Source organism: Physeter macrocephalus, chromosome 4, assembly GCF_002837175.3.
Source record: "Physeter macrocephalus isolate SW-GA chromosome 4, ASM283717v5, whole genome shotgun sequence".
Lineage (NCBI taxonomy): Eukaryota > Metazoa > Chordata > Mammalia > Artiodactyla > Physeteridae > Physeter > Physeter macrocephalus.
The window spans coordinates 53374987-53394938 of record NC_041217.1 but is presented as its reverse complement, the minus strand read 5'-3'; the positions used below and the strand labels follow the sequence as shown (position 1 = coordinate 53394938).

At 44.3% G+C, this 19952-nt stretch overlaps 1 protein-coding gene across 2 annotated transcripts in view; it reads left to right on the top strand.

Annotated features, from left to right (window-relative positions):
* Positions 1–19952, top strand: part of KIF26B (kinesin family member 26B) — a 499837-nt gene that overhangs the window by 187498 nt on the left and 292387 nt on the right. For both annotated transcript variants that reach the window (XM_024133668.3, XM_055084204.1), the window contains one exon: positions 5865–6401. In XM_024133668.3, coding sequence (XP_023989436.1) covers positions 5865–6401 — 537 coding nt within the window. The remainder of the gene's footprint in view (positions 1–5864; positions 6402–19952) is intronic.

Genomic DNA, 19952 nt, shown 5'->3' with positions numbered 1-19952 from the left:
TACACTACCAAACGTAGGGTGGATAGCTAGTGGGAAGCAGCCGCATGGCACAGGGAGATCAGCTCCGTGGTTTGTGACCACCTAGAGGGGCGGGATAGGGAGGGTGGGAGGGAGGGAGACGCAAGAGGGAAGAGATATGGGAACATATGTATATGTATAACTGATTCACTTTGTTGTAAAGCAGAAACTAACACCATTGTAAAACAGTTATACTCCAATAAAGATGTTTAAAAAAAAACAAAACAGAGGATCATTCATATTGACACCTGCCTTTGGGGACAGAACTGCTGGGAAGAATGCTGAGATTCATGAGAAAGAAAGGACACGGATAGGGAATGCGGCAGGAGGTGGGGAAGGGGCGGAGGGTGCAGACCCTTGTGTGGAAGGATTACAAGGCATGTGAGGGTAATTTCCCTTGATCTTCTGGCAAACTGCCCGTGGTGGGGAACAAAACATTGCATTCTCCGAGTTCTAGCCATCATTCTGGGCCTCACGGGATAGCATTTATGGAAGAAGAAAGTTTAGGAACAAAGTGGAAAGAAACTGCCTTTGAAGAACACCTTAAATCTTGTTAAGCTTGTCACTAGAGGCCTCTAGAATAATAAACCAGGAGCAAACATCAACAGGAATTTGCACAACACATGCTGGATGCTGACTCCAGCTGTTGCTTTCCTCACAGACCCAGAGGCTTTGCGGAAATGCACTCCAAGTACTCTTTTGGATAAAATAATCTGGAAAAAAAATCCTGTCCTTGCAAGCGGCATGAGTGTTTATTGCCAAACAGCCCATCCCTCAGAGGATGAAGTGGGACAGAAAACAGTGAGGACACTAGTAAACAGCTTGGTTTGCCTGGGTGGTAGTTCTTGTTTTCTTGCTTGGGTTCCAGAGTCTCCACCCTCATTAGCAGCCATGCCTCACATGTTGAAAGCTGGCTGCCGGCTCTTGGAAAATAAGCATGCTATCTACTTGCTGGGGGTGGGGGGGTGTCTAACCCTGCTGGACCAGGTGTGTAGTATTAATCTGGAGTTTTCCTTTAGGTAAATTTCTCTTGGTTTCCTGATTATGAGCTGACCTGATGGTTAAAAAAAAAATCTTTGCGTATAAATATTGTTTTCTTGGGAACTTAGGAAAAAGAGTAATAATAGATTGTGTATTGAGGCAAGAGAATAGAGAATCTATTTTAATAGTTTAAGGAAGATTCAAATAAAAGGAGGATATCCAGATTATGGTTGACCCACATTAGGCTCTTTAGCCAGGCAGAACAAATACAATTGGAAAACTATATTAACCCTAGAGTTGAAGGAGTTTATTCCATGACAATTTCATAAGAAGCGACTAGCTCACTTAGACAAAATAAATGACAGATGGACCAAGACCAACTTCATTATTGACTGTTTTAGCTTTGGTTGAATTCTTTCCACTTATTTATCTCACAGATATTTGTTGGGCCCTTACTATGAAGTAGACACTATTCTAGACTTGGGGGAATTAAAGATGAAAAGAATATTTCCTCTTGGGGAGCTGACAGTCTAACAGACAAATAGTTCTACAAATAAAAACTACAGATAAGAAGATAGCTCTTAGAACAGAGGTGCAGGAAAGCAGGATAATGGCATGATCAGATTTGCATTTTAGTTAAATCCTTTTTTTTTTGTGGAGGGAGAGTTTTGAGGTCAAGGCTAGAATCAGGGAAACCATGATGATGTGAGAAACGCTGAAAGCTTTCTCACGGCAGTGGGCATGGAGAAGAGGGACAGTTCAAGAGCTTTTAGAAAGGACCATCAACCACACTTGGTGATTGGATTGGAGGGAAAGGGAGGAGACAAGGAAGGTTCTAGACTTCTAGCCTAGGTGCCTGAGTGGATAACTATTTACTTCGACAGTGACTATTGGAATAAGAATAGGATTAGGGGAAAATAAAATTAATTTTGAATTGTCAGTTTGAAGAGTATTTATCTAGATGATGTTTTCTAGGGGGCTGTAAGGCTCAGAGTTCAGGAGAAGGGCCAGGCACGGATGGAGATGGAGAATTCCCAGTCACCGGGATACAGATGGCTCTGGAAGCCGTGGGTTCGGATGCCCTTGCCTGAGGAAGAGAGATTTAGTCATGATGTCTTAGAGCAGTCTGCCAGAAGACATGTGAGTCAATCTTTGAGAGCCATTAGATTACGAGAGCCCTAGGGGACTTGGCATGACACCTGTTTCCTGAAATGCCCCTAGAAGAAGTGGAAGAGCACTAAAGGGATTGGAAAACCATTTTCTGGAGTTTTCTTTGTTCTTTTGTAGCAGTCACCAAGTGGGCAGATTTAGGTGTCTGCACATTAACTTCATTTATCCCTAACCTTCCTTCTAAGAACCTTTATCAGTTTCCTAAGTGTTTTCCTGAATTCCTCTTCATGGTACACGTGGGATAATAACACTTTTGTGTTATTTTTGAAAGATGAGAATCTTTTGGGCACAGAACACTTATATTGAAAGTTTAGGATGAAAATGTTGCCCAAGTGCTGTTAGCCCATTTTCAAAGGTGCTGAAATAAAAATTATGACTCCAGAAAGAGAGGTTTAGCCATTCATGGATTCCCGTTATTCCCATTTGACTATTTTCTGAACTCACGAGATGAATCGGGACTAGACAATATGAATGTGTTTGAAGCCCATGCACTAGGTAGCGTGCCAGACTGCACACTTAACTCATTCCTTCTCTGAGTCCAGGTTTCTTTTGGTGCCAGCTAAACCAGAGGGCACTCCCACAGTTCTTGTGTCCATGTCAGGAAAGCTCAGTAAGTGTGAGCCATCCATGATTCTGAAACCTTCTTTTCTCCCTGTTTATTACTCCCCTCCCTTGAAGCAGTATTCCCTTTGTTCCGGCACTTACAGAAAGCTATGTCTGTTGACCATTCCTCTTCGAAGTTTTGAGTTGCACTGAAATATTTATAGTGTGTAGACCAGCACTTGAAAGGGATTTTAGTTTCCATAAGGTGTATCTTTTGACTTACTGAGGCCTTTTGATGATAAGAACTCACGTAAAGTTTCAGATCAAGGGTGGCTTAATTTAGGGAACACCTCTTTGACATCTGTCAGCAATTGAAGTCTCATTAAAGCATTCATCTCCTCCTTCCTCTGGATGAGACAACAGTGGGTTCTGGGCTCTGCCACTTTCTGGCTGTCGGGGGGCCATCCTGGTTGTGGGCTCAGCTCCGGTGCTCAAGGTGATTTTGTAGACCCCTCGGGAACCGGGAGGGGAGTGCTGGGCTCCACGGGTCTGAGTGTGTTGTGCTGATTGGTCCCAGACTAGAGGTGGCAGCAAGGGGTTGTGGCATTTGGCAGTCCAGGAGCCAAGTGGGTTCCCTGGAGGGTGAACTCAGAGAGAACAGGAACCGCTCTCGTGCACCCCAAGATCCGCGGCCTGGCACATTGGAGGCCAACATGCATTGCTTGTGGCAAGTCGAGCAGCAAATAGCAGTAGGCTGAGTGAGGAAGGAACTGCTTCAAGGGAGAGCAGTGAAAACCAAGAAGCAGAGAGAAAAGGAGTCCCCAGCACCAGGCTGTTTTTGTGGAGTGGATGTATCTTTCCTGCTCCAGCTGCAGATGTCGGAGTCACATCTAGATTCTACAAGGATCTAAAATAAACTATGATGTGTGGATGGGACTGATCTTATTGCTGCCTTTTTTACTGTGATGCTTCCTCCAGGTGACTGGGTTAACCAAAATATTCTAAGATAGCAATTAATTTGAGGTTTCTTGAAACCAAATAGTTTGGTGCCTTAAAAGCATAAGCCATGGGTGGCAGATTGCTTTTGAATGCCAGTCTCTTATTTCTCACACTGCCTCTAATTATGTAGTAGTCCTGGGAATAAAAAAATGACTTACAAAACAGCTACAGGATAAAATACCATGTGGTCATTAAAAAGAAAAAAATCACATTTTCAAATGACATGTATTGACAAGGGAAAATTCTCATTATGTGAAAAAGCAAGAATCTATATCTTGACACATATGGGGGCCCAAATACTTCCTTTTGAATAAATGAACATTTCGTAGATGAATGTGGCAAAAGCCTTAAGTCTGGGCAAAATTATGAGTCCATTGATGAATATGGCTCTTTGGCTCTTGAAGTGGAAAATCATGGACTAGAGGTCAAGAAGTCTGGTTGTAGTCCAAGCTTTTAACCCTTTTGGAGCTGTTTCCTTATCTGGAAACTGAGGTAATGGTCCCTAAGGGGCCCTTTTGGGTTCCACACATGCTGAGTTTTGATCAGAGACTCTGGACAAAGCAGCTCTCATTGAGGAGGGCGCCGCAAGCAGGTCTCATGTGGTTTGCATCGCTTCGTCAGCCGGACTTGATCACCCTTGTCCTCCTATTGTTTCCCATCATTTTCTATGACCGTCTTGAGTTTCCACCTCCTGAGTCACTCCTCGCTGCTGCTGTGTAAAGAGGCCTCTTGATTTATTAATCAATTAATCAGTGCACGCTGAAGAGCTGTTCAGGGTAGTTAAACAGGGAAAACAAAATGCTGGAGCCCATAATCAAGATGGATCGTAATTAAGGGTGACCCTCCCACCGCTAAGCTCCCTTCCCACCCACAGCTCATCAAACTCCAGTCAGCCCTGATGGGGTTTCCACCCCAAAAAAGCTCCAGCACATTTCGGAAGGGAAGCTTTTCTTCCAGTGTCCTAAGGAAAATAGGCCTTGAGATAAGCCTCATCCATTAACCTGCAGCAATTGTGGAATCTCAAAAGTTCAACCAGGTCCCCAAAATAGCACAGTGGCTCCGTCCATATATGCAGACACTGTCCTCTCCTGTCTCCATTTCCCTACACAGAGTCATGGAATTGGAAGCACCTTACAATAAAGACAGGCCATGGCCTTGCGTGACAGATGAGAGGTTCAGTGAGGCTAGGTAAGTTGTCCAAGGTCACACAGCTAATTGGTAGCAGAACCAGAACTAGAAGCCAAATATCTTGATACCCAGTTAACACACCTACTGCTTATTTCTCTGTGCAGTCTTGCTTTCCTATAAAAATTAAAGCCAAGTAAATGAAAGAAATCATTCTCATTAAATTCACTTTCTGATTTCTTTTAGATATGGGCTTCTGAACGAAAGAGTTTTTAATAGTTTTAGATGAAGTTTCTGGGGAAAAGCATCTTAGACTGTTTATCAAGGAGACATTTTTCTTTTGATGGATCAGGATATCAGACACATGGGTACAGGCATGGCCAGCCTGCCATGGGGCCAATGGTAAACAGAGTGAATCTGTAGGGGTTTGCTGGGCTGCTGGAGAGGCTAGATCTCTGGTCCAGAATCTGTTTAGCTTGGTTTTCTTCCAGTGGCACTTAGCACACGGTGTTAATGAGGCTAGGATTTTCTTAGAATAGAATCTCTGTTCTGAGTCACAAGTAGTACCTCCACCTGCTGCCAACTTTCCGTAGTTCACGGGGTCCCACAACGCATTGGTCCAGAGTGACTGCACTCACCCCTGCCAGGCCCGGACGACCATTTGTGTCTACTTAATGACCACCTTGGGAGCATCCAGGTATAGCTATAATTCTTTAGTGGACACAAGGGGAAGAATCTGGAATGTTCTTATTTGACTGGCCTGGTAAGGAGGATGCTTAGAAAGCTTTTTTTTTTTTTTTTTTTTAAATTCCTTAAAGTCTCCACTATAAAAATCTTACATTTGTCAAATGTGTTTGTCAACTAGAGGCTCGTCTGCCAATCTGGCTGCTCATTTCTGCTGGATGTCAATCAAATAGTCAAACTCTTTGGGTACATCTAGGGCTTAACTCAGAAACCAGGCATCTGAATTGCGCTCACCAGCCTTGATTGATAGGCTCTCCTTATTTTTTTGTTTGTGTGTTCTCCAGGACCCTGCTTTCTCGGCTGTGATTCACGACAAGCTCCAGGTCCCCAACACCATCCGGAAGGCATGGAATGACAGGGACAACCGCTGTGACATTTGTGCCACACACCTGAACCAGCTGAAGCAGGAGGCCATTCAGATGGTGCTGACCCTGGAACAGGCGGCTGGCAGTGAGCACTTCGATGGCTCACCTGGCTCGCCCCCAGCCCTCTCCAACATCCCCGCTCCGGTGGGGTCCCGGCACGTGGGGGGGCTCCAGCAGCCCAGGGATTGGGCCTTTGTGCCCACCTCCTATGCCTCCTCCAACTACACAGCCTTCATCACCAGTAAGCATAGCAGCAAACCCAACAGCCTCGGGGTCAGCAATGGGGCAGAGAAGAAGAGTGGGTCTCCAACCCACCAGGCCAAGGTCAGCCTCCAGATGGCCACCAGCCCCAGCAATGGGAACATCCTCAACTCAGTGGCCATCCAGGCTCACCAGTACCTGGACGGCACCTGGTCCCTGTCGAGAACCAATGGGGTCACCCTCTACCCCTACCAGGTAAGCAGCCTCCGAGCAAGAAAGGGCAGGGCTAGCTACAGTTAAAGCAGAGAAGTGGGCAACACTTCCTGTCTCTACTTTGTCCTCCTGGGAACTCCCCACCTCAGAGCCTAATGTTTCCATGTAGCCCTGCTGAACAATGCTAAACAGAGATAAAATATATGAGGAACCAGTGATCCAAGATAGCGCTCTGTTTCCATTGTCTCTACCCTCTGAAGGAGAGGTCGACTCCCTTCCTAATCTCTCCCAACTTGATAGACCTTAACCCTTTTCTATTTGCAACCCACCTTAAATACTGTGGGATTAGGTAACCAACCGCGTGTTCCCCTTTTCTTATTTTCTCTTCTCAGTTATTTAAATTAGCATGTACTCTCAAGTTTCCCTATAGAAATAAGAGAGCAGGTCTTAAATCTGCCAAGGAATCTAAAGTATTTGTCTTAATTTTGCTCATGTGAGTTTTCTGTTGGAAGAGGGTTGGCTTTACCATATCTGTTCTCTGTGTCCCTTGAGTCACTCATGTGGGAAGCAGCAGAAAGTGTTGACTGTCGCTCTGGGGTGGAGAGGTGACCAAGGTCGTAGAGTGTATTAGCTGGGGAAGGTAATTGGGGCGGCAAGTGGTCTCGAGTTGTTTCTCGCTTGTGTCCCTGTTGTATGGGGTGTTTGGTGGGTGACCTTCCACTCTGATATCGGGACTCAGCCTCCTCCATTAGCACGTCACCCTTTTCCGGAGGCCTCAGAGTCTTCCACCAGACCTTGTACAACCAGCCAGGAACTGGAGGAAGAGAGAGGGTGGAGGATCTCACAGGGACATGTGGGGACCCAGCCTGGAAGGGGCAAGAATTCAGTCTCCTGGTCGCACCTTCTCTCAGGGGAGTCTGGGCGGGCCGATCTGTCCATATGCCCAGGAGAAAAAAGGAACACGTTGACTGAACACATAGCATAGTTTTTGTTTCATGGGGCAAGGGTACCGGGAAACATAAATGAAGTTAAGTGTGGCTGATAAAATTCCTGGCGCAATTTCTAGAGTGTAGAAGGGAATATAGATTGTTTCTCTTGATATCTTGAAAGAAAGTGGGGAGCGTAGATCATTATCTTAAGAAGTTAGCGTTCTTGGGCTGCCAAACTTTTCATTGCCTGGATGCTTTGTAGTTTATAAAATATAGAGCACACATCATTTTGTTTAACCCCCCAGTAGGCCTGTGAGGTCGGCAGGGCAGATGTTAGATCTTTCTTTTACCGATGGGGATCAGGATGCTTAGAGAAATGGAATAATTACCTGTGGCCACAGAGCCGGTGCCAGACCGACACCAGCTCTCCCCTGCCCAGGAGAACAGCTTTCCCTGCCACGGCTGCTTCCAACTTTCTTAGCTTACTCCAGAGCAATCTCTGGTCAACATCTCTTCCAGATATGGTTTCTTTTCAGATGTGGTATATCGAGGGAGAGGACTCCTCTTTTGACTTGTGGGCTCCTGGCTGCCACTTCACCTTTGGGCAGAATTTTCTGGGTTGTAGATATAAATATAATGAGGAACCACTTGCACCCTGGGTGGGGCTTCGTAGTCTAATGCTTGAACATAACCATCTAAGGCAGGAACAGAATAGCTTCTTTCCGTTGTTGAATAATGTGCTTTTTTTTTGGTTTGTAGTTTAAAAATAGACAATTCGGAAAATTATAAAAAAAAGAATACATGTCTGTTGTAAAATAAAATTTAAAAAATATGAAACAGTTTAAGTAGGCCTTTAAAAATCAACATCACCCAGAAATAGACCACCTAACATTTGGGTGTACTTCCTCCCAGGATTTTCTACACATGCATTTTCTAAAATTGTGATTATGTTCAATTCTCTGATCTGCTTTTCACTTAATATACTAGGTGCATTTTCCCATGCCATTATCTATTTTTCTAAAATATGATCTTTAATGGTAGCCTAATATTCCATTATATAAATACTACCCATTATATGAGTATGCCCTAATTTATATAACCAAGCATCAATTATTAGAGTTTAGGTTTTTGCTACTATAAATAAAATGCTCTGGTGCACATCCTTCTACCCAGGTCATATTTTCTACACATCCTGGGCTGTGCTAGCCACATACTCATGTTACACAGACAACTCACATTTCACCTTGCAGTGCCCCAGAGCACTTGTAACGTGTATCAGGTGCTAGTTAGAAGATTCAGCTGCTGCACAGCACTGTTGAGTGAGGACAGAAGAACTTGGAACTGGTGCTTTTCATATAAATATTTGAATATAAAATATTCAAAGTGTGGGGAAAGTTTGTGTAAGGGGGAGAGCTGAAGATGCAGCTTAAAAGGAAGATTAGGGAGTATTGGTACATTTCAAAAATTTGTGCAATAATTCTTTCTGCTCCTCCTTTTCCCCCGCTACCTCAGATGAAAAAGAATTTCCTGTACAATAACAAATGTTTATTAAGCTCTACCAAGTGCTAGACACTATGCTATGTGTTGGTGGGGGCTGCTGCCATGGTCTGGAAACCCAGGCTCCTGTCCTGTGGCCCTTAGGGGAGGAAGCAGGAGAAGGGTGCATTGGTTTTTTTAAATAAATTTATTTATTTTATTTTTGGCTGCGTTGGGTCTTCGTTGCTGCGTGCGGGCTTTCCCTAGTTGCGGTGAGCGGTGGCTTCTCTTGTTGCGGAGCACAGGCTCTAGGCGCTCGGGCTTCACTAGTTGTGGTGCGCGGGCTCAGTAGTTGTGGCTCGTGGGCTCTAGAGCGCAGGCTCCGTAGTTGTGGCGCACGGGCTTAGTTGCTCTGCGGCAGGTGGGATCTTCCTGGGCCAGGGCTCAAACCCGTGTCCCCTGCATTGGCAGGCGGATTCTTAACCACTGCACCACCAGGGAAGTCCCGGAAGGGGGCATCATAAGCCAGGGAGGTGAGTGCAAGTTAGATGCCCAGTCTGCTCTGAGAGCGTGCAGAATGGTTCACAGTCCAGCCCGTGGGGCAAGGTGGGTTAATGTGGCCAAAGCCAGATACAAAGGTGATTCCCGTAAGCCACCAACTTGAGATTGCCCTGGGTAAATTGGATTGCTTCTTTCCAACTCAGAACAGGCTAATTCCTGCATTTCCCCTGAGCAGTAGTTAAAGGGATCAGAGGAAATCTCTCTGGGATCAAGAGATTGGGTGCCTGGCTGTGAACCAGTGTGTCCATGTCATGACTATGTCTTCCTGATGCCCTAGAGGGGGGGGCTCTGGGTCTGGCTAGACTGAATGGCTCCTGTTATGGACATCTCCCGGCAGTAAATATTCTGCAGTTCACAGTCTGGCCAGCTCGGCAGAGATGGGTGACTGCTCTGAAAGCTGACCTCACTTTTCCTGCTCACCCTTACTCCCGTATCCCTCCCCACAGAGAAGATGGCCCTCTGGCTTAGTGCCAGAGCTGTTCCCTGGGCAGAGAAGCGTCTAGACTGTGTTGCTGCCACCGGTGCTGCTCCATACCCACAGACCCGGAGGCTGTAGAAGCAAAGGGAGAAGAGGACGCTGCCCTTCTGCCACTTAAGTGCAGGGAGGATGACGAAAATGAGGACAGGCTTTGCGATAGTGAGCCGGGTAAAACCTCTGTATGGGTGATAGAAGGGTCCCTCAAATCCCTCAAGTCCCCTGTTTCCTACACCACTGTGTAGCAGTCTTCAAAGGCTGCAATAGGAAGATTTCTTGAGTCTCTTTTGCTGTATCCTTCACGTTTCTCAAATACCTCCAGAAAGAGTGGGAACCTGTAAGCATCGCAGATAAATATGAATCTATCCAGAGAGGTAAGAAAAATAGTAAGTTAGGAGACATTGAGATTATATCAAAAATGGCACACAAACCACAAAGATAATTTTTCATTAAATATCATAGCAAGCTGATTTCACAGCAGTTAAGATGGACTGTTTCAAAGAAGGACTTTCTTTTATTAACTTGCAGACATTTAACACCATCAATACATATATATATATGGAAAGCAGAGGATGCTCTAGAACTTTCATTTGATCACATGAGTTTTGACTTTGAAAAGACATGTCTGGATTATTTTCTTGTAGTTCACAACAGATTAATTAACTCTTGAATGACAACTGCTTTTGCCTGATTTACATTTATTATAGTAAGTACGTGCAGGAAAGACTTTACATAATGCTCATAATCACAGAATGCTGGTGATTACTATAGGATGGTAATTGCCTTTTGCATCATGGTGGGAGATTTGGAGATGGTCCTGCCTAGTTCAAGTCCATGGCTCCACCATCTGTTGAACCTCATTTTAGTAGCTTAACATGTTAGTCTATTTCCTTATGAGTGAAATCCCTACCTTGCAAGATAACATGGAGAACAATTAAGAAAAAAGTATGAACGTATTTTGTAAACTGTAATGCAGGGAAACAGCTATCAGCTCTCTCTTTCAGCTCCCTCATTGCCAGAGGAGAAACCCAAGGTTGAGAGATTGGAGGTTTCTTTTGGGTAGAGCTTCCTGATTATGTTTGATGTCTTTTGCTCATTGAGAACATAGATGCATTTTATTCTCCTGTTTCTGACAGCAACTAACATATTAAAAAATGGCTGCTCGGGCTTCCCTGGTGGCGCAGTGGTTGAGAGTCCGCCTGCCGATGCAGGGGACACGGGTTCGTGCCCCGGTCCGGGAGGATCCCACATGCCGCGGAGCGGCCGGGCCCGTGAGCCATGGCTGCTGAGCCTGCGCGTCCGGAGCCTGTGCTCCGCGATGGGAGAGGCCACAACAGTGAGAGGCCCACGTACCACAAAAAAAAAAAACAAAAAAAACAAAAAATGGCTGCTCATTAGTGAAAGCTCCAATCTCAAGGAAACACTAAAGTTGTTTCTCCTGACTGGCCCTAGATTTAGGAAAAAATTCCAGGCTATAAGACCTATCCAGACCTCAAGGTTTTTGGTGGAAACCACCAGTTAATTGGCTCCAAGCTAATCTTTAACCTGAAGTATCTTAATGATAGTCAATAAATCCTTGGAGGCAATGAAAGTAGTCCAGGTGGCTTTTTGATGTCCCCCTCAATACAGGGGCATTTGAAAGGGTAGAAGAACTTTATTTTATAGGACTTTGATAAATTGAACTTGTCAAGAAAATTCGAGAAGATGTTAGGTTAATACGTAAGTAATAAATCCATAATGAAGCCTTAATGTGATGAAGTATTCAGTGCGCATTTCTTGATTTGAGGGAAAATGAGTTTGATAAAAATTATCCTGCTTTCTCAGACAACATCCACTGGAATCAATGTTAGAGATAATTCCAGGCTGAACTCTGGTTGAAGTCAGTGAGGGATTGTCTTAATTATATCTTTAGGAATTAATTATGCCTAGTGAGCAAAGGCATTATTGGAGTTTGTATTGAATATTTGAAGATGAGGGCAAGAAGCAGGCAATAGTAGCACCAACCTGGAAACAGCTCCAGGTTTGCTGAACCGTGTGGTACCTATAAGCCTTGCTCTTCAGAGGTCAGAAGCCATGGGAGGACTTGGTTCTGACCCTTTAATGGAGGACTTCCAGGTGCCCTTGGAAGAGGAAGGTGGGCTCTGATGCTCACTAGTGCTCCAGTACTCAGCGGCTTTGACTGTGATGGATCTGTGGAACCTGGAAGCACATGGGTAGTACAGCTGATGCCTGCGGGGTGAGGTGCACACGTGCTCCTTCCTCACTGAGCCACTTTTCACGAAGGAGCAGGGCAGGTGTTTGCAGTGTGTCAGGAGTGGAGGATTCCCAGTCATGTTCTTTGCAGCCCTCCAGAGCTCAGCTGCCTGTTCCTGAAATATGCAAAGTGCCCTTCTTGGGCCAGCCCGAGTGCCCATTTGCTGCCCATTTGCTGCTGCTCTGTCCAGCCAGGCCAATAGCATAAGATGTCACAATCTTTTAACATCATGTGTTTTTGTTTTTTCCTGTTTATAGATGGCCAAATGAGTGTTATTTATCATCTTTATAAATTCTGACAAATGCTGAACACAAAAGGAATCAGTTTGTATACTCAGTCATGGACAGAGCATTTCTCAAGAATATGGTGCTCTGGGTGAAATTCCAAAAAAGTCATAACCTCTTATAAATACAGGCAGGGCCATGGGCTGAAGGGAACACCCAAACTTCATCAGGAAATTACAGAAATGTTTTTTATCTGGTCATTTACTCAGGTGGTAGGCTGAATAAGGGCCTCTCAAAGATGTTCATGTCCTGATCCCTGGAACCTATGGATATGCTACCTTACAAAGTAAAAGAGGTTTTGCAGATATGATAAAGTTAAGGATCTTCAGATGAGGAGATCATCCTGGATTATCTGTGTGGGTCCAATGTAATCATAAGGGTCCTCATAAAAGGGAGACAGGAGGATCAGAGTCAGAAAGACCAGATGTAAGGACAGAAGCAGAGGTCAGAAGAGAGAGGATGTAACCTTGCTGCCTTTGAAGGGGGAGGAAGGGGCTGTAAGCCAAAGAGTGAAGGCGGCCTCTAAAAAACTGGAAAAATTAAGAATCAGATCCTCCCCTAGAGCCTCCAGAAAGAAGCAGCCCTGCAAGCGCATTTTAGATGTCTGACCTCCTGAACTTTACAGAATAGAGAATAGATGTGTGCTGTTTTACGATGCAAAACTTTCAGTAATTTGCTTCAGGAATAGGAATAGGAGATTAATAAGCATTTGGTAGCTGAAAAGCTTGCTAGGAGAAGCTAATGAGGTATGCAGACCGAGGAGCTGCTGTGGAAACCTGCAGGATGGCCAAGAACATGGGCTCTTCATCCCACACAGCAAACTACGTTACCCGGTGGATCAGACAGTACATTAGCAAGTCAGATTATTTCATTTGGGTGCCTCCACAGAATGAGAGGTTACTCATACGGCGCGGATGGTTTTCAATTGTCTCAGATTTCCCTATTGTTATAGCATCATAATAACAAGCAAATCACAGCCACTCTCCATCGGATAGCTAGTAATTACCGTTATGTAAGTATCTCATATGTTGAAACTGCAGAAAACATTAGAAGCCGGGGGTGGGAGCGTTGGGGAGAGACTTGGCTGGAATATCTGTAGAAGGAAGCTCATCTTCTCTGTAGGGTCTGTTGACCAGATTGTAGGGGTTTCGTAGAACTGCCCCAGTATTCCTTCTTATGTCATCTGGTGTTTCGAGGGTTCACATGAACTTGAAAGCACCTTGAAAATTGCAGAGCAGAAAGCAAGTGTTAGTTGCTATAATTTTTTTAATTTGGTAGGCAGGAGACAGCCACTGGAGATTTCAGAGCAGGAGAATGGAAAGATTTCCTTGCTTGACAGCAGGAATTCTCAAACTTGGCTGCACACTAGAATTGCTTGGAAGCTTTAAAGAAGAATACCAGCGTCTAAGCCACACTCCAGACCAATTAAATCAGAATATCTCGGGCGGGACCCAGGCTTTGTTTTAACTGCCAGGGCAAAGAACCACAGCTTTAAAGAACAATTTATCTGGCAGTGGTGTAATAAGTGCAGGGAAGGGAACAATGAAGATGGATGATAGACAGATGATAGATAGATAGATAGATAGATAGTACATCAGTTTCCTACGGCTGCCATAATAAAATTAACCACAAACTAAGTGGCTTAAAATAACAAAAATTTATTGTTTCATAGTTCTGGAGACTAGAAGTCCACAACTGAGGTGTCGGGAGGGCCGTGGTCCTCTGAAGGCTCAATGGGAGAATTCTTCCTTGTCTTTTCCAGCGGGTGTTCTTTGGCTTGTGGCTGTGTCACTCCAGACTCTGCCTCTGTCTTCACAAGGGCTTCTCCTCTGTCTCTTCCCTCTTATGAAAAGGACACTGGTCATTGAATTTAGGACCCACTCTAAGGCAGTATGATCTCATCCCAATCCTTCACTAATTACATCTGCAGAGACCCTAATAAGGTCACATGCTGAGGCTCTGAGTGGACATGAATTGCGGGGGGCACTAGTTCCTCTCACTACATATAGATAGATGGCACGTAGACGCCAGACAGACGGATGGGTGAAAGGTGAAGGCAGCGTTGAGGAGGTGAGCACATCCATGCTCCTTCCTTGCTGACCCACTTCTGAAAAAGGAAGAAGGTGCAGATGTTCCCAGATGGTCAGCAGTGGAGCACTCCTGTTCTGTTCTGTGGAGGGAGAAAAATTAAGGGAAGGGGAAATGATGCAAAGGGCAAAGCTAAGAAAGTGAGGGAAGAGTCGTATCCACACACACCCGCATCCAGATGGAGACTACCTTAAGAGTCAGGTGAAATGAAAAAAAAAAAAATTCACACATGAGTTGTTTTTGTGGAGTAATAACCACCTCCTCTTCTAAACTTACATACTACCTTTAAAGTCAGCTGTGCTTTCACAGCCATAGGTATAAATGTAAACAGTACTTCCTGGAGCGCTCCCTGGGGTAGCTCAGCTTCCGCTGAGGACCTAATTTGACTAGTGCTGCAAAGGTTCTGTTCCTTTTCTACTGACCAAGCCGATCGTTTGGGTTAAGTGGGTGGAATGGTCTGTGTTTTTGTTTTTCTCCTTCAGAGATATTTCCAGGCCCTAGAAAGAGGCTAGAAATACTGAGTAAGGTACTCTGCTGCTTAAAAGTGTTTCTTATTCTCCCCTCGGTCCTTTGTGTGCATGGGAGCTGAGAGGTGTGGGAAAGTGGTACTCTCTCTCAAGCAGAGGGGACCTGACTCACCCCTCTTCTCCAGCTCTCCGAGGCCAGGCTGGGGTGGAGGGCAGAGCTGAGGATTGCTGCACGAGGGAAGTGACATCATGCTGGAGAAAAGATTCCCTCCCTGGATGTGAACCTTTTTCACAGTTATCTTTGTTTTAGACAGCATCTCACCTCCTCTCCCAGTTGGCCAGCCTCCCCAGCCCTGGTTTCCTCAGGCAGAATACTCGCTTTCTCTGTAGAGTTGAGGAAAGGAACCAAGCTCATGGTCCATAGTGAGCTACCCAAGGGGGTAACAATGGCTACTGCTTTTTTTAAATGACAAAGTAAACAGATTTTTTTTTTTTTTTTTTTTAGGAACTCTGAGGCTGATACTTATCAATGAGTTTATTCAAGTCTCAAACAATGAGGGACTAGATGTTGGGTCACGCTAGATTTGCAGCTCATGCACCCAAAATAAAAGTCCAGCTTCCTTGCTTACTGTGTGACCTCGAGCAGGCGTCTTACTGTTATGTGTCTCTATCTTCTCCTCTGCAAGGTGGTCCATTGCAGAGCTGTTATGGGGATTATATGAGATGATGTATGTAGAACACTTAGCATCGTGTCCGACACGTTGGTGACCCCTCCGTGAAGGGACTTGATACTTGAGGGCATCTCCTCTTGGCCAATGCAGATTCCCCAGACTCAAGACTGAATGGAATCAGGGCCCTCTTTTCCAATATAAGAACCAGTGGTGGATGAAAAAACAAGACCCAAACCATGCAATGATATTAAGCTCATGAAATAAATGTTACCCCATAACGTCAGCCACCTCCACGTATTACCAGAAACCAGCTTTCCGTATGTGCACCACATCTTACACGAGAAGGTCATATTCTAAACAGGATGATCTCATCCCACCATTAGTGAGTAAATTGATAAAATATTGAAAGGCCCATGGATCCATTTTTCTCCATTTTTGAAGACCTTTTTAAAGGAGGACGGGCGGCAGTATATAAACATGAATCACTTAAAATTCTACAGAGTAGTAGAGGGTAGCATTTAAAATAATTCAAAAGTGTAATATCTCATTATTTTGGAGTAACTCCCATTGAAAGAACACTTTGAAATAGTCCTCGGGTCTCTCATTCTTGCTTTCCTTAGTTTACACCTTTGGTAAATGTAATTGTAATACACTTGCATTCTTATTATTCACTTACATCTTTATTTATAAAATATGTTTTTCTTTTAAAAGTATTTTAAAATTATTACATAATTTGGAATCTTCAATAAATTGGAAACTTCAGGTCTGCTCTTTGCCTAGCCCACCGCAGGCACACACCTAATTAATTTTAAATTGAGATTTTACTGTGCTAACAGTCTTCAGCGTGACAAATTAGCATGCTTCTGTCTTATGGAGTATTTGTGAAGATTAGTTAATGCGTCATATATTTCTTATGCCTAAATCATTCCCAGGGAGTAGTTTAGGAAGCATGTTAGTCACCATTTTTAGGACTCTGGAGACCATTTAGTGCATTGCTGCTGCACCAGTGGCCTCAAAATGTTAACATACCCCTTCGGAAGCTTATCTGAGTGCCTGGGAGGGACTGAGATTCTGGGGAGGAAAAAGGTACCAGGTGAAAAGCAAACATAGCAGCAGCCATGTCCATATTAAAGGCTGTGACCAGGAGTTTTCTAATTACTAATCGGAGCCAATCTGGCAGTTTCCATCACCTTAGCAAGGCTGGTTTCCCCCAGTCCCTGTGGCTCAGGCTGGGAGGAACAGTTTCAGTGCGAAGATTGAATCAGCCTGTTCATGACAGGTGCCCTTTTTGTTAAAGCAAACAGACCCCAGAGACCCTAGTGGAAGCAAGATGAGAAGGCTGCCCTTGTGAATTACAGATGACAAACTGAGGCCCAGAAATGTCAAGTGACCCGCCCAAGGTCATGCAGCTGGAACACGCCGGAGCTGGGATTCAAAGAGTTTTCTTTGCGCTGACCCCTCCCCCCAAGGGAAGGGGCCAGCTCCCCAAATTGGTTCAACATTCCACATCCCGGGGAGAGCCACTCACAGCACACTCTGCGAACATTTCTTTGGGGGCAATTCTGAGTCACTAGGACTTGCAAGTCCATGTTCATGTTGTATTGCTCTGCACAGTCGTGTAGAAATAAATGCCCTGTGTTACGTATTCTCGCTGGGAGGTGGAGAGGCCGATGGGGACAAAGCTTGAGACAAAGATGGGCCAAAAACAAACAAAAAAGGCTGTGGAAGCAATGCTGCCATCTAGTGAGACATATTTTAGCTCATCTGAGAGACAGACTGAACACGCCTAATACTGAGAATCTCATCATGAATTATATTAATTTTCTAAGATGAATAAGAGGCAACAGGGCCCTTTCCTTGTCAACAGTGTGGTCTTAATTGAACAGAATAGTATATGTTTAAACTCAATGTCCTAACACACATTCTTTAGAAAGGACCCCGTTGGCCAAGATCTCCAGTGAAGATGGAACTCGGTTTGGGGTAGTGGACGGGGTGCCCAGGTCTGCATGGAGGTCTGGCTCACCTGCTTATTAGCTGAGTGACATTTTGCCATATCAATATCTCCTTTTATAGTATCTCTCTCCTAAGATTGTTTTAAGGATTAGGTTCATCCATTCTAAAATTTTTTTTTTTTTACTTCTAAGCACTGGATTTTAATGAAATTTTAGGCACACACACACACACACAAACACACACTTGCACACAAAATGAGATCCCATACTGAAAAATTCTACAGAATCGGCCTGATCGACTATCCATACAGCATGACTCTCTGCCTACCTGCAGCCTAACAAGACATTTAAAGGTGAGGTAGCCATACCTGGAACAATGCACATAAGCCTGAAAAAAAGGGTGGAACTGGTGATCAGAAGACTGAGGCATCCCTGTATCTGAGCTCAGTTTCCAGCAGTCATGATATGATGACCACCCTGAACACGGCTGTTTCGCAGGGCTCAGTCTGTAGCTTCAAGATTCATTCAGAACCCATTTCAGCTAAGATTGTATATCGGAGTTTTTGTTGAAGACAACAGTTTTCTTGTTTTCCTCTAAGGACAGATTGCACTTTTTCAACTAAATAGCCTTTTTGGTAGAATGCTTCAGTGGCGTAGGCGCTTTGAGGGATTAATTGCTGCCGTCAGGTTAGGTGGACCACTCCCTCCAGACACTCTGTTCAAAATTCAGGGCTGAAGTCACCGTTTATGAAACTGGCCATTTAGAAGCAGCAGCCATGTTGTTGAGTCCCTTAGGAGGTAAGAGAGGGACAGAGAGCAGAGAAATGAACATTCTTGTCCACAAGTAATGAGTAGAAAAGATCCATGGGGGTGGTTGGTGCTTTGTGGAAAAAAATGCGGAGTAGGGGACGCTGGCCTCTAACAAGGGTAGTTTCGAAGCTTTGCTGTTCTAGAAAAAGGGCAGCCAATCCACTTGCTACCGAGGAGGGGACGCTGATTGGTTGCTGCGAGTGTGGCTGGTTGGCTAAAAAGGGCAGGAAGTGTTTCAGCCATCGAAATGACCTTTGCTTTGGGGACCGTGGAGACGGTAGAGTGCAATGAACCACAAATCTTAATTCCATCCCCACTTCTGCCACTTACTTCATGACCCTGGGCAGTTTCTCCATTTACAAAGAGGAGAACTGGAGCCCCTTCCTACCCTCAGCTGTGTCAGCCTGTGAACAGACAGCTGAGCTTTTAACATTTCACACTCCCCTAGCGGGGTGCTCATCCTTTTTCTGGTTTGGTTTCTCTCCAAAGTTATCAAGTTCACTGTCTCTCAACTTGCAATTCAATATGCACATATTGAGCCGTATGTGCATGTTATTGATTTAGTTTCATAGTAATAAGAATAATAATTACAGCTAACACTTACTGAGTGCACACCATATGCCAGGCACGGTACTTGCTGCTTTGTGTGTTTTCACTCAGATAAGCTTCATAACAGTCCTCTGAAGTAAAGAGATGGTGATACTCATTTTAAAGACGAGGAAACTGAGGTACAAATTAGTGTGACTAACCAACCCCTGCACAGAGGAATCCCACACTTCTGAACTCTGAAAAATTTAGTCAACAAAGGTGTTATTCAGCATGTACTTAGTCATTTGTTGGAATTAAGAAGTTTGGTAGATAGCATTTCTACCAGTTAATAATAACATAAGTTTTATATTAATAGTAAACTTGATGAGGGAGTTCTGGTTTTATCTGACTTCAGTGTTAAGCAAGTCCTATCCTGACGATTGTCCTTAGTTAGTTACTAGTCTTCGGTCTTCATTCTCCTCACCTCGCCCAGTGTCCCTTCTCTCTTTTTCTTTCTTCCTTTTTGTGGGTTTTATTTATTTACTTATTTATTTTTGGCCACACCATGCGGCAGGCGGGATCTTAGTTCCCTGACCAGGGATCGAACCCATACCCCCGCCATGGAAGCACAGAGTCGTAACCACTGGACCACCAGGGAAGTCCCTTTCTTCCTTTTTTATTTTAAATTACACAATCACCTCTTGAGACTTCTAAGACTTAATTACTTAGGTTGAAAATTATTCATACGTTTCCCCTCATTCTACCCTTATATTTTCATTTTAACACAGTTTATTTGCGTCTCTGAGAAAGGGTGGGCGAAGGAAATAAAAGGACTTGCGGTGAAAATCAGTCAATTCTATCACTTGTTAGCAATTTATAGAAAATATTTGGCAGAAAAGGCAATGGAAAGTAAAATGGACTAATTAAAAAGGAAGTCACATATTTAAACATCACAGACCTTTCAACCTCTTCAAAGTAGCTGCTAACTTCTAATTATGCAATAGGCTCAGTGGAAAATGAATTGGTGTAAATATATTAATTACAGTAACTACTCATTAAATGTTTTATAAGGTATATCTGTTCCTAGCATAATATCTA